We start from the raw sequence: 14,222 nt of genomic DNA on the forward strand, positions 1-14,222 counted from the left end.
ATCTCAACGCTCCTTGTTCATTCAGTCATTCACAGAACTCCATGATATGCTGCAGAGAGTATTGTCTTACTGTTTACTGTGGTGGGCCACATGTCCCAAAACATGTTGTGTGTGTGTGTGTGTGTGTGTGTGTGTGTGTGTGTGTGTGTGTGTGTGTGTGTGTGTGTGTGTGTGTGTGTGTGTGTGTGTGTGTGTGTGTGTGTGTGTGTGTGTGTGTGTGTGTGTGTGTGTGTGTGTGTGTGTGTGTGTGTGTGTGTGTGTGTGTGTGTGTGTCAGACATTACATTATAGAGACATGTTTAAACTAGCTCTGTGTATGACAGAAAACCCTCAGTTCTGTCTACCTCTCTCCAGTCATCTTTCATGGAGCACCACGAACTTAGAAAAAGCAACTTCCAGACATAAAGAATTTCTTAAAGACAAAACCCTGTGGAATTTGATGACATCATTTGTGTGGTGTGAAATAGGAAAATACTAGCAGATGGAGCTTACGCCTTTAAACTCGTGTTAAACAAATTCTAGTTTCTAGTTCAAAAACACAGTACACAGACAGAGAGATTCTTATCAGTGCTGAGGGAGCAGATGGCCAACGGTAATTTCACTAACAAAGTATTAAAACATTTACATTCACACTTTTTTTTAAAGGCCAACCCTTCTTTTTTTTCGGACTCCCTCACTCTCATCTTGTTAGCCCATAAAGATCAGACGAGACGTAATCTACAAGCCCATTCTTCTTACCTCCAAGTAGAGTATGGAAGACAGTGATGACTGCGATATTTCCAATATTTACATCCCCTTTTTACATCCAATTCTGCATTGAAGAGGAACAGCAACAACATATTCCACATTGTTAAAGACCTCTCCCATCCCATCCAATTCCCATTCGACTGTCTGTCCATTCCATTCGTAGGTATCTGAAGGGTGGCTTCCCATTCCCCTAGCCTAGCTGCTCCCTAAGCACCTACACTGAGCATTGAATAAAACAAACTGCTGGCCAACTGAAACATACCTTGTCTTTTCATTGGAAAGAGCGCTGATGGAAGATGTAGATCAGAGCCACACAAAGCCACTAACAAAGGCAGTGATTCAATCTCTCATCTTATCTCCTCTGCTCGTTCTCTCTAGCATTCAATATCATAAAGAGGCCTGTTCATATTTTCATTTGTAGTGAGATGTGTTTTTTTCCTCATAGATAACAAACAGACGTCTGTCTTTGAGAGGTGGACTTCCTCGTTCAACTGTGAAACCTGGCTGCAGTTATAGTCACTACTATCATAATGGTAACAAAAGAGCTTTACAGTAGCCAACGTGTCCCTGAACAGGCAGCGTGTAAGTGATGTGGCTATGTTATCTAAAGCTAACAGAGGCCTATGTTTCCATACTTTAGGAGGATTCTCTACATGGGTGGTTATTAATAGTGTTCCATTCAAATGCAGGCTGTGCCCTGGCCCTCACAGGGATATATGAGTCTTATCATAGGCCACTAAAACTGAGATGAGAGTCACTGCTACAGTGTAAATCAAATTAGCACCCTGATTATGTGGCTGTTGAACTGACACATAAATAATCGACACATTGAAAATGTTATTTTTTTATTTATGTATTCAAATTTGTTATTACCATGTGGACTCAGTTTTCATTTTGTCTTTTCAAAACGTTTTTGACTGCAATGTTACAGGCAACTAGGATCAGAGGTGTCCCCTCTATATAGCCTCATTATTGTTATTTTATTGTGTTTCTTTTTATTTTATTTAGTCAACTATTTCTTGAACTGCATTGGTTAATAATGGCTTGTCAGTAAGCATTTCACGTTAAGGTGACAAATACAATTTGATCTCTCACAAGTTATTTATTAGAAAGATCTTCACCAATAAAACATGTCTTAGTAGGCCTATGTAACCATAATGTATTCAATTCACAATTCCTTTTCATTTGTACCTCACGTTTCCACATAGAATTCCATTGCCCTGGCCCAAAGTGGGAAGATATCTATGCGCTGACTTGCGGCGGTACGGTGCCACTGGCGAATCCTAATTGGCCGACTGCGTCTGATGGGCAAGAGAGCGCTGCTGCAAGAGAAATACAAGCCAGAGCACCACTGACTACACTGGATACCGCGCTGAACCGACTGTGTCGAGTTGGTTATGTTCTCATACCTGTCATTAATACGGGTTTGTCTCAATAGCTTTTAGAATGGGACCCAGAATAGTCAACTCCCTGCGCGTTCAAAAAGTTTATATTTTATTTGGATTTTTAAATAATGTACACGCTATCGTGAAGCCAATTATAATTGTTATTCCAGCGTCCGACCACAACTTTTAACAAATATCTGACCAATTGATAACATTACAAATCTCTTGTCATTCGAACGAAATCAACGAAATATTTTTTTTTACATGGACATTTTTATATCCAACTTCTTTACAATATTTTCGCCTGATAGTCTTATCCCATGTGAATGAATTTCGATTGTTGGTGTCTATTTTGTCCGAACAAAACTTAGCCTACGGATAAAAACCCTGTCAAAATGTCCGCAAGGAATGGAAACAAATGACTTTCATCTTCAACAATGAAGAGGCTGTGCAGAATAGAGATTGAATGTGATGCTTTAATCCAAGTCCCTGGCGTGGATAAATATTATTACATATTTGTAATACAGAGAAACTTGTATTTCATATTAAAACGTTTTCTATGCAATGGTTTAAATTAAAATTCCCCCTTGTCAACATGACATAAATATTCTCTTTGTCATTGGATGTTTTAAAACTCATATTTACCATTATATATCTAGGATTTAAACGCAATTCTTTCAAAAGCGTCAGCATGTTATTAGATTAAATCTTAGACAATAAATACAACACATCCGTTTATGAGTTGTTTAAAACTTAGAAGCGAACTGAGGACATTAAGATTGTTTTATATGATTCGGTATCATCTACGTAACCACTAGGAATCAAATTGCTAAGGTAATGAAATATCACAAATAATATGTTCATAGGATTATGTGAAATATTATTTGAAATCACACTATTGTTTAAATATGTAATTTTTGGATCAGGATAAATGCATATTTACTAGGCTACCTAACATAAGGATATTGAAATAAAGCATATTGTTTGTGAATAATGGATTGCAACTTAATAGTGAAATAGTCTAGAAAGTACGGAACAAAAGTAAAGTATGTCTCCCAAGTTTTACCAAAATATTTGACATACCAAAACATATCAGTACTTTTATGGAGGACTATTCTAGAACTATTCTTTATAAATAACTTAAATTCCTTGATGTGTTGATATGCTACTGGACGTAAGATTGGAAATCGTTTTTTCTGACACTTTCATGTTTTGTGATAAAGTTTAGTCAACGTCACATAGTTTAGTCAACGTCACATTCCATGCATTAAACAACGGTTCAATCATTATTAGCGATTGCGAAATAGGTAGGCTAATCCGCACTAAACGAGAGAGTGCATGCTGGGGTGAATATGAAAAAATGCAAACATTATTACAGAAACATATCTTGATTTTTTATTTATTTTTTTACAAATGACTTGCCATTTAAAACCACAACCAATCAGAAACGAAAATGGTGATAAGGCTCAACCAATCAGAAGCAGAAGGTGGAGTGAGGGCTCCAAACTTCAAGTAAAGTTCCTCTATCGCCCAAACTCTGCACTCACTGTGAAGACTGCTGCGTCCAGAACAGCACCACCCCTGACAGCACAGCACAGGACGAAGAAAAACTAACAAACACAGAAAGGGAAAACAACTGAGTTTTTGTTGTTGTTGTGAAGGACTCTGCCTATCATGGTTCAGCGTGCGTGAAATGCGCAATTGTTCTAGATCATTATTTTCACTTGAAAAGTCGGCGACGCAACAAAAAAAATCAAACACACTAAATTATTTACACCGGATATAATCCTTTTGAGGCTGATCAAATGTTAAAAATGACCGCAGAGCATGACAAGTCCGTCAGCGACCCACCGTGTAGCCCGGCGGGGACTACGAGCTCCATGTCGCAGGATGATTCCGACTCGGATGCGCCCTCGTCGCCAACGGGATCAGATGGACACGGATCACTCCTCGCTGGTATAGGAAAGAAACTGGACGGCGAGGATGATGACCGATTCCCAGCCTGCATACGTGACGCGGTGTCGCAGGTTCTCAAGGGATACGACTGGTCCCTCGTCCCCATGCCCGTTCGGGGAAATGGCTCGCTGAAAAATAAACCCCATGTCAAAAGACCTATGAACGCGTTCATGGTGTGGGCGCAAGCGGCGCGCAGAAAGCTCGCGGACCAATACCCTCATCTGCACAATGCCGAACTGAGCAAGACTTTGGGGAAGCTATGGCGGTAAGTAGGACCAAGTGGAAATGTTTATAACTAAAAAAATATAATTTACATAGGCCTATCAAACAAAAACAAGTATACTTGATACAGTAGAATCTCTAAATCTGATTTTAAAGAGATGTGTCACTAAATAGAAACGAATTAGTCATCAGTCCAGTCACTATTCTGTGAAGTCTATACAGTTTATCAATAGAAAACATGCACATTTTTGCACAATTTAGAAAGAAAAACAGGGAGGAAAGTACGTTTTTCCACTTTGGATAATTCTGGGCCTAATGACCAGAATGATCTTCCCTGTTTAAATAGGCCTACTTAAAAAAAAGTATATGGGTTTTATAGTTAGGCTATTACAATGCACCAACTGAATAGTTCATTTACATGTTATGTTCACACTATTACCATAGCTTACTCTCAGAGAATGAGAAGCGGCCATTTGTGGAGGAAGCGGAGAGACTTCGCGTGCAGCACAAAAAAGACCATCCCGACTACAAGTACCAGCCTCGGCGTCGGAAGAGTGTGAAACCTGGGCAGAGTGACTCAGACTCTGGTGCAGAGCTGGGGAATCACATGTACAAGGCTGAACCAGGATTGTTGGCAGGTGAGTTGATGAGAAAGAATGTGTCAGAATAGCACAATTAACATCTTATGTAGTCAACAATTTGGATTTATGACATGTGTAAATGGCTAATGGTAACTGTTAATAATATTTAGATTTTACAGAATGTCCCCAAAGCTTCATGACATTCTAATTTCACCAATTAATTAAATGTGATCAAATTCGACTATATTTCGATCACTTGGACCATTCCCAAGTGTGGTCTACAACACAGCTGACATGTTTCTGTTTCACCATCCTCAAGGCCAACCCCACGGTCCACCCACACCCCCTACCACCCCCAAAACGGACCTCCACCACGGGGGCAAACAGGACATGAAGCACGAGGGACGGCGCCTACTGGACAGCGGCCGACAGAACATCGACTTCAGCAACGTGGACATCTCCGAGCTCAGCACCGACGTCATCAGCAATATGGAGGCCTTCGACGTGCATGAGTTTGACCAGTATCTACCGCTCAACGGCCATGCCTCCACCGCTGGCGCAGGCGTGGATCACCACGGCCACCACGGACTAAACCCTGCGTCTGGTGCCGGCTCGTATACATCATACAGCCACGCCACAGCGAACGGTGCCGTTTGGAGCCGCAAGAGTGCCGCCATGTCTGCCTCTTCCTCAACTTCTAGCGAGGCGGTCCCACAGCACCGGGCCCACATCAAGACGGAGCAGCTGAGCCCCAGCCACTACAGCGGCGACAGTCACTCCCACAGCTCCCCCTCCCACTCAGATTACTCCCACTCCTACACAGCCCAGACCTGCGTGACGTCATCCACCGCTGCAGCCTCCTTCTCCAGTTCTCAGTGTGACTATACAGACCTCCAGAGCTCCAACTATTACAACCCCTACTCAGGCTACCCTTCCAGCCTGTACCAGTACCCTTACTTCCACTCCTCCAGAAGGGCGTACCACGGGAGCCCCATCCTCAACAGTTTGTCCATTCCCCCCACCCACAGTCCCCCCACCTCCAACTGGGACCAGCCGGTGTACACCACCCTATCCAGACCGTAGGTGACTGTTCATTACTCACCAGGGACGTGTTCATCAATATGTTTTGCAACGGACAACGAAGATGACCATTTCTTATTCGACAAGTCCAAGTAGTCCCTCCCCTTTTCTTTGTTTGGTGCCCAATGAACACAACCCAGGTCTCATGGAAATATGAGAACTGGAGGACGAGGATTGGAGGGTGCTAGGCTATCCCCGTGCCAATTTGAACATATCGAAGAAAAAATATCGAAGTGCCTGCTGATTTTATACAAACCTTTTTCGTTTTACCTTACCCATGGAAAAACAGAAAGACTGACTTTGACAAAAAAAATCAAATCAAAGGCGAGCCAAAATTCCTCTGTGAGGAGTCGGAACCCCCCCCCCCTCACTCACACACACACATCTACAGTCACGCCTTCTTCAACTTCAGGGTTGTGTTCATTAGGACACACAATGAAAATGTTTTAACATATATTGCAATGGAAAATGAGCTTTTCTTATTTCTTCTGTTTGGTGCCTAATGAACACGACCCAGGTCTGCACATGTTGTTGTGTTGTGTGCACCGTTGAGACAGCAGCGTGTAGGCCTGCCACGGACTTGTGTAGGAGAGAGAGAATAACGCTTAGGCCCAAGTCCTTGGTGAAGCAGATGGAGAAACAGATACTTTTGGAATGAAGCTCTGGGATTAAGATTTTTTTTTTCACAGGCTGAATCCCATATGGCACCCTATTCCCTATATAGTGCACTACTTTTAACCAGGGCCCATAGGGCTCTGGTCAAGTAGTGCGCTACAGTATGAGGCCGAGCTGTATAACTTAAATATGCACACAGATATTTACATCAGTGGATCAGTCTTAATTCAGTTGTTAATTTGAATTCTTAAATGTTCATATTGTTCTTATTTTGATGTTAGAAATATCTTAAATATGTATTTATGTTCATCACATTATTTCCCGTGTTATTTCCAATGTAGTCATTAAACACCAGTAACAAAGTAGGGGTATATCACAATGGAAATGGGTGGGTGGTGGATCTAAGTACAGTAGAAATTCCATAACCCATTACTACATTTTATATCATCATTCCCTAGACGACCAATAATGAACATTGTCTCCATTCCAAGTTGCAGGAAAGCAAAGTGGGACCAATAGAACAGATCTATTTGAATATCACATGATGCAACAGATACCAATAGACCAATAGAATGCCACCTGATCCAACAGGTGCCTGGAAGCTTTGCTTGACCAATTGCAATTAGTCATGATGTGGGGTTTAAGGAAGTGGGGTAAGATAACACCAGACACACTGAGTAACGCGTCAGCTGGACTCATGCAGACAGGACGACACACAGATGTGTGTGTTCGTGTGTGTGTTGTCCTAGTTGACCAAGCATGAACAAGTAAGGACAGAACAGTTGTTTTGATTGACTAAGCAGCATACTGTACTGTTATCTGAGTTAAACAGGGCCACTGAAAGCTTACAAAGAAAGACAGAGTCTTCTTATTCACTATGACAGAATGCATGTGAGAACGTTCATGTATGTGTTTTGGGTCAATTCCTCAGAAGTCATAAGATGCCAATTCACTCTAACCCAGTTTACAATGCACAGAACGTATTTTTGTCTTCTAATGCTTTGTCATCATTTCCGAATTGGATTATTAACAAACTTCATGCAGCATACAGTACAATCAGTAATCCACACTACAGAATCAAATAATCTCTACGTTTGTAACAGCCTCAATGTCTGTTCAGTTTGTCTGTGTACAGAGCACCATACTCTACTTTATGTCCCCAGAATGCAGTGTTTTTCTTTATATTATCGCGGTGTATGTTTTTAATGACTAAGCTGTGAACTATGTCATCATCTATATTAACTAGGTCATCCACACGCCACAGCTAACCCATTTGCTGGCCGTTTCTCTGTAAAGAAATAAAAATGAACTTTTCTCATTGACTGACTGTGCCTTTTTAAAAAAAATGTAAATGTCATATTATGTGATAGGTTGAAGTTAGCCTGGTCCCAGATCTGTCTGTACTGTCTTGCCAATTCCTATTGTCATTGTTTGGCATGACAGCACAAACAGGTCTTGGACCAGTTTAGGTTGAAGTAGCTCTAGGCTTGAAATGTAGGATGATATATTGACATTTATTTTCTCAACCTCCAGTAATGATGGATTCAGCTAAATAGGGTCACGACAACAGAATAGAGTCACGACAACAGAATAGGATCGTGTTAAACGTTCTCGGTTAGCTTTGAATAAGTAAGCTTTGTGGAAAGTTCTAAGCAGCACGTTTTGAGCAGCTTGAGGTACCGTCTGTTTTGCTCCACCCTCCTCCTGCTCTCACATCTGTATAGTAGACAGCAGTTGTCGAACACAGAACCATATACTACAGATTAAAGGAGAACTACACTCAAAAACAATATTTTAGTATTTTATTCATTATTTCACTGTTAATACAATCTCAAAATGCATCTTCTTAACACATTTTGTTCTGTGCTGAATTCCTGAAGAACATGACTGCTGCGCTGCCATGCTCAATTTGGGGATTGTATTAACAGCAGAGTAATGAACAAAATATACAAATATCCCTCACTCATCTAAAACAGGAATATATTAGTAATTTGGAATTTTTGTAAACTGTTTATTGAAAACTGGAAAACTGAAACTGAAAACTGTCTGTAGGATGCCACAGTCACTGTAGTTAGTTTTCCTCACTACATGCTTCCATTTAAATCAGTTAGTTTTCACTTGAAACATAATGCTAAAATAAAATACTATTTAGGGTCCCATCAGTCTTTATTTCTGTCACCATTCTGTAGGCCACATCTAACACACACACACACACACACACACACACACACACACACACACACACACACACACACACACACACACACACACATCTCTGGGTAACCCTTCCCACCTCTGATGTGGGAAGTTGCACTGTAAAAAAGAAGAAGAAAGAACCTCAATAGTTCAAACAGAGTTAAACTTACAGGCAAAGAAGACCGAGAATGTCTGTCTGCCTGCCTGTCTGTCTGCCTGCTCCTTTAGTCCACTGGGTAGAATCTAGAATGTTCAAGTTGGCACTAGCACGCATGCTACCAAGCAGCCATCCTCAATGGGTCCGAGAGAGAAAGCCAAGTGCCAGCACTGAACTGCTGAATTTTAATGAGTCATTATGCGCTGGAGGGCCTCATTGTCTCCATTTATCCGGACGGAGAGAAAATAAATAATTGGACAGAAAATGGCAGGGCAGAGGAACTGACCAGTCATTAAAAGGGCTGTGAATGGACGATTAGATGCACATGGGGGCGGATTTTTTTTTCTCTCGAGATTTCCCCCTTGCCTGTTTCATATTGCAACGAATGCCCCGAAAACAACAAAACAACATCCACCGGTGGTAGCCCCTAACAACCACCACCACAACATAGAATCAGGAAATCATATCAGCACATAATGTTCATACCAAAAAGAAGAGACAAGACAATACCACAGCAGATGGGGTGTGGGTGGTTCAGGAACGGCTTGTTGTTTTCCTCCTTCAAAGTCTGTCTTTTTTCACCATTGTTTGCCAAATAGTTTCAGGAGGAACTCTTGAGAAAGAACAGAAGGGAAGGGAGGGGGGCTTGGGTCTTGTTTCATTGGAGAACGTCCTTTCACCATGTTTCTGCTGGGGCCCTCTTGAAAGCTCTACTGTAAATGAGTAAACAATGAGGCTGAAGTGGAGGGCTATTCCCACTGACCGGAAAAGCAGAGCAAGTCAAACCTGAGCAACACTTCCATCTCCAACCTTAATGGGTTTCAAAGTATTTAATGCAGTTTTCAATGACATGAGAGAAGACAATGGACCTGTACAGCCGTGGGATTCATGTTCCACTTGTATTCATATTAATGGGAAAAATCTGGAACATGCGCACGCACTGACAGACAGAATGATAAGACACACACATGCATGCTCACACGCACGCTCGCATGCACGCAGGCATACGCCATCAGAGTATTTGGTCAGTGAACACCAGATCTAGACAGGGTTAGTTCTGTCGGGGGCTTTGTGTGTAGAACAGGGGCCGAGGTCTGATGTACATTCCACCTGTCACAGCCATTGTTGACTGTTGGAAAAACGTGACCTGGGACACATCCCATTACGGAACACTGGATGAACCCAGGCACATCACAAAGCCACAACCACCTCACCAGATCCCATTGTTAGCAAACTGGGTTCAAACAGTATTTGTTTTCTTACAAATACTACAGCTTCACTCGTGCAATGGAATCAATGGAATAAATCAAATCAAAAGTGTATTGGTTACATGCACATGATACAAGTTTATGCTTACTTGCTAACTCTCTTCAACAATGGAGTACAGTATCAATATAAATCAATATCAATATCAATCAATATTCAAATGAAAAATATGAAGTCCTAAATAACAGGAATATCAAAAAAAATGCACTCCAGCAGGCTCAATCAAATTCTCAAAGAAAATAAATACCGTCAGAACCCAGGTTTGGGTTGCATTGTTAGGACGGGGATAGCTATCAGAGTTATAGTCTTATTGCTGTTAATGAGTCCCTGTTATTCTGCTTGTTTCGGGGAAACGGGGAGCTGCTGGGAACTCTGGGAACCCGGGGAACTCAGGGCCTGATTTGCAATGGAAATGAAGTGGACATAAAGTATTGTTACTGCCTGCCTGCCATTGAACTAACCAGCCCTGCCTGCCTGACCGGAACCCACTTGATGCACAAAATCTTCCTGATAGAAGAGGGACTTGGTTGAGAGAAGTGCCTTTCCTTCCTTCCTGCTTCAAAGCAAACCTTATAGAAATGGCGCTTTCGCGGATCCTACGCTGAATTGTAGTCACCTTCACTATACAGAAAACGTTTGGCTGCTTTGTGTCATTACTCTCCAAATATCCTGGCTATCTGAATAAAGTCATTGTTTCTGATTGCTGGAGCTGATTGTTTTAGATAAATACAAAATGTCAGTCTTTTGATGTGTAGGCCTCCTTTTTCTCAGGATATAAACATAAATCAATATAGATATAGAAGGTAAATAAATATACTAATGAAATATGAATGTGCATATAAACTTATAAAAGTAGCAATGATTATAGCAAGGGGAAAGCTGTGCAATACGATAAGCCAAAAGCTAAAGCTAATATGCTAGTAGGCTAACATGTGGTAGTGTAGCATATATATTTATTTATTTAACCATTATTTAACTAGGTAAATCAGTTAAGAACAAAATCTTATTTACAATGACGGCCTACCCCTGCCAAACCCAGACGACGCTGGTCCAATTGTGCGCCGCCCTATGGGACTCCCAATCACGGGCAGTTGTGATACAGGCTGGAATCAAACCAGGGTCTGTAGTGATGCCTCTAGCACTGAGATGCAGGGCCTTAGACCGCTGCGCCACTCGGGAGCATACATGTGACAAGCAACAAAAAATGCTTCTATAATAAAGCTGTTAAGTCTTAATTTACCCAATTATATAACAAAAATGCAAGTGCAAAAATGTATTGTGATTGAAGTAACGTGCTTTTCAATGGCTAGCTCCAATTAGCAAACATCGCTAACTTCAGAATGCAAACCGAACTTCACAGAATGCAAACCAAAACTTTACTAAAGGTTAAACATTTATTTTTAAATTGAGGCTAGCAACAAAAAAAAGTTAACCCTGTTGTTAAAATACTTCAGCAACCTTAGTTCAACACCTTGTGACCTAATCAAGAGATTTTTGCCTTTTGGGAAGGCTAAAAGAGGCATAATTCAGCCATAATCCAAGTCCGAGAGGAAGTTGTGCATTGCTGGTTGCTTGATTAATCATTCAACTTTGACAATTTTCTGATTTTTATGAAGGGGTGTCCATTAATCATTTAATTTAATTTGTATGGCCTAAATAAATGAATGTATGAACTAGTATATCAAGAAATCAATATAGAGAGATACTGTAGATTAAATTACCATATCAGTGGATTTAGATATAAATGTAACTATATAAATCAATATATGTCATCTTGATTGAAAAGTTTGGATATGGCCACGTGACCTTGGGTGCCAGTCTAATGTCTTCTCTGAACCTACACCACCTCTTGTTTGCAATTGAATCCCGGCCTCCAAAACAAACACTCTAAACTGAATATCATTCGTTCCGCCCCAGAGTTAATGACTTCCTGAATACATCAGTTTTATTTTGTGTCCTTTTCTTGTTCTTCTCGCTAAATCAAATATTGCGTTTTACTTGCATTTTACCAGCAGTGTCTCCTGAGTGACTGGCACAATGTGGGCCAAGGAAAACAGGCTGCCAGACAGCACCAACATTGACTTAACATTGACTTCCCTTGTTCCACGAGGGCCCGGACAGAGGGGAAGGAGAGAAGGAGTGGGTCTTGGTGCCAGTGCATTCACCCTGCCGCCCCTGAACACGCCACTAAATTGGGTCTGGCTCCTCCAAGGACGACTATGTTTGGCCAGATGTTCATCACCAACCAGGGCCCTGGATGGACTTTGCACTATAGATGTAGACCCACATCATCCAATAGGAAACAGAAAGCAACCCTGCATTAGGCTTACAGTAGTTACACATTTGACCGCACCTAATTCACACATGTCCAATGAAACACAGGGTGTTAAAATCCAGATAGGAAATATGCTGTGTGTTTACTGAATATGACAGATAAAGTATAGTCCCTTTCACAACTAAATCATTCTTAAAGAAATCAGCAGAATAGGACATCTGTTTCTGTTTTCACTGTCGAGAGGTTGTCATTTCCTGTCACTGAACAGTTGTACACGGTTTTTCACCTTCTCCTTTCTTTTGTCTGTTGTTTTCTACTTTCTCTTGGCACATTTTCATGGTGAACTGGGTGATTACTTCATTTCGTTTCAACAGCCGCAAAACATTTTTATTGTGAACTGGGTGATTTTTTATTTAGTTTGATTTATTTTACCTTTATTTAACCAGGTAGGCCAGTTGAGAACAAGTTCTCATTTACAACTGCGACCTGGCCAAGATAAAGCAAAGCAGTGCGACAAAAACAACAACACAGAGTTACACATAAACACACGTACAGTCAATAACACAAAAGAAAAGAAAAATAGTAGGGAGGTAGGCAATAAATAGGACATAGAGGCGAAAATAATTACAATTTAGCATTAATACTGGAGTGATAGATGTGCAGATGATGATGTGCAAGTAGAGATACTGGGATGAAAAAGAGCAAGAGGGTAAGTAATAATATGGGGATGAGGTAGTTGGGTGTGCTATTTACAGATTGACTGTGTACAGGTACAGTAATTGGTAAGGTGCACTGACAGCTGATGCTTAAAGTTAGAGAGGGAAATATAAGACTCCAGCTTCACAGATTTTTGCAATTTGTTCCAGTCATTGGCAGCAGAGAACTGGAAGGAAAGGCGGCCAAAGTAAGTGTTGGCTTTGGGGATGACCAGTGCAATATACCTGCTGGAGCGCGTGCTGGTGGGTGTTGCTATGGTGACCAGTGAGCTGAGATAAGGCGGGGCTTTACTTAGCATAGACTTATAGATGACCTGGAGCCAGGTTTGGCGACGAATATGAAGTGAGGGCCAGCCAACAAGAGCATACAGGTCACAGTGGTGGGTAGTATATGGGCTTTGGTGATAAAAACGGATGGCACTGTGATAGACTACATCCAGTTTGCTGAGTAGAGTGTTGGGGGTTATTTTGTAAATGACATCACCGAAGTCAATTATCGGTAGGATAGTCAGTTTTACGAGGGTATGTTTGGCTACATGAGGCTTTGTTGCGAAATAGGAAGCCGATTCTAGATTTAATTTTGGATTGGAGATGCTTCATGTGAGTCTGGAAGGAGAGTTTACAGTTACTTAAATGATTACTTCATTTAGTTTCAACAACAGCAACACTTGTTGTTTTGTCACTATGGTGATGCCCCCTCTATTGGAATCCACCAGGTGCAGGACCAAGCGCTGCCAAAGCAGTGCCATAACATCGGCTGCTCAAACAGTGAGCTATAGACGCACACTTCTGTCCTACCCTTACAACTGACAGTTTTCCTGAGGTATGTATTTTAAAGTTGTGTATTTTTATTGTGTCGATGATTTCCTTGTGGGTAGTGTATTTTTGTGAATTGTCTCAAATAATTCAGCATCGGCTGTCATTGGTACTTCGTAATGTCGATTTTGTGAAATAAACCATTCTATATTGTTTCTCAGTCATTGCTCAGTACTTTTGTTAAACTATTGTACACTTAGATAGGCACATT

General features: G+C 41.2%; 1 protein-coding gene across 2 annotated transcripts; it reads left to right on the forward strand.

The window, feature by feature from the left end:
* Positions 1–3,479: 3,479 nt before the first annotated feature.
* On the forward strand, positions 3,480–7,907 carry LOC100136470 (Sox8). Of its 2 annotated transcripts, NM_001123599.1 has the most exon segments (4): positions 3,937–4,352; positions 4,754–4,947; positions 5,210–5,933; positions 5,935–5,980. In NM_001123599.1, coding segments are annotated over 4 exon segments (1,377 nt in total). In that variant the 3' UTR covers positions 5,978–5,980.
* Positions 7,908–14,222: the final 6,315 nt, after the last annotated feature.

This window comes from Salmo salar, chromosome 03, assembly GCF_965601325.2.
Source record: "Salmo salar chromosome 03, fSalSal1, whole genome shotgun sequence".
NCBI classification, from domain to species: domain Eukaryota; kingdom Metazoa; phylum Chordata; class Actinopteri; order Salmoniformes; family Salmonidae; genus Salmo; species Salmo salar.

Excerpts from the sequence above, each read along its gene's own strand:
- LOC100136470 (XM_014202658.3), top strand. The coding sequence starts at position 3,937 with ATGTTAAAAATGACCGCAGAGCATGACAAGTCCGTCAGCGACCCACCG. Across the intron at positions 4,353-4,753 it reads ACTTTGGGGAAGCTATGGCG|CTTACTCTCAGAGAATGAGA; the intron begins GTAAGTAGGACC and ends CTATTACCATAG. Across the intron at positions 4,948-5,209 it reads TGAACCAGGATTGTTGGCAG|GCCAACCCCACGGTCCACCC; the intron begins GTGAGTTGATGA and ends ACCATCCTCAAG.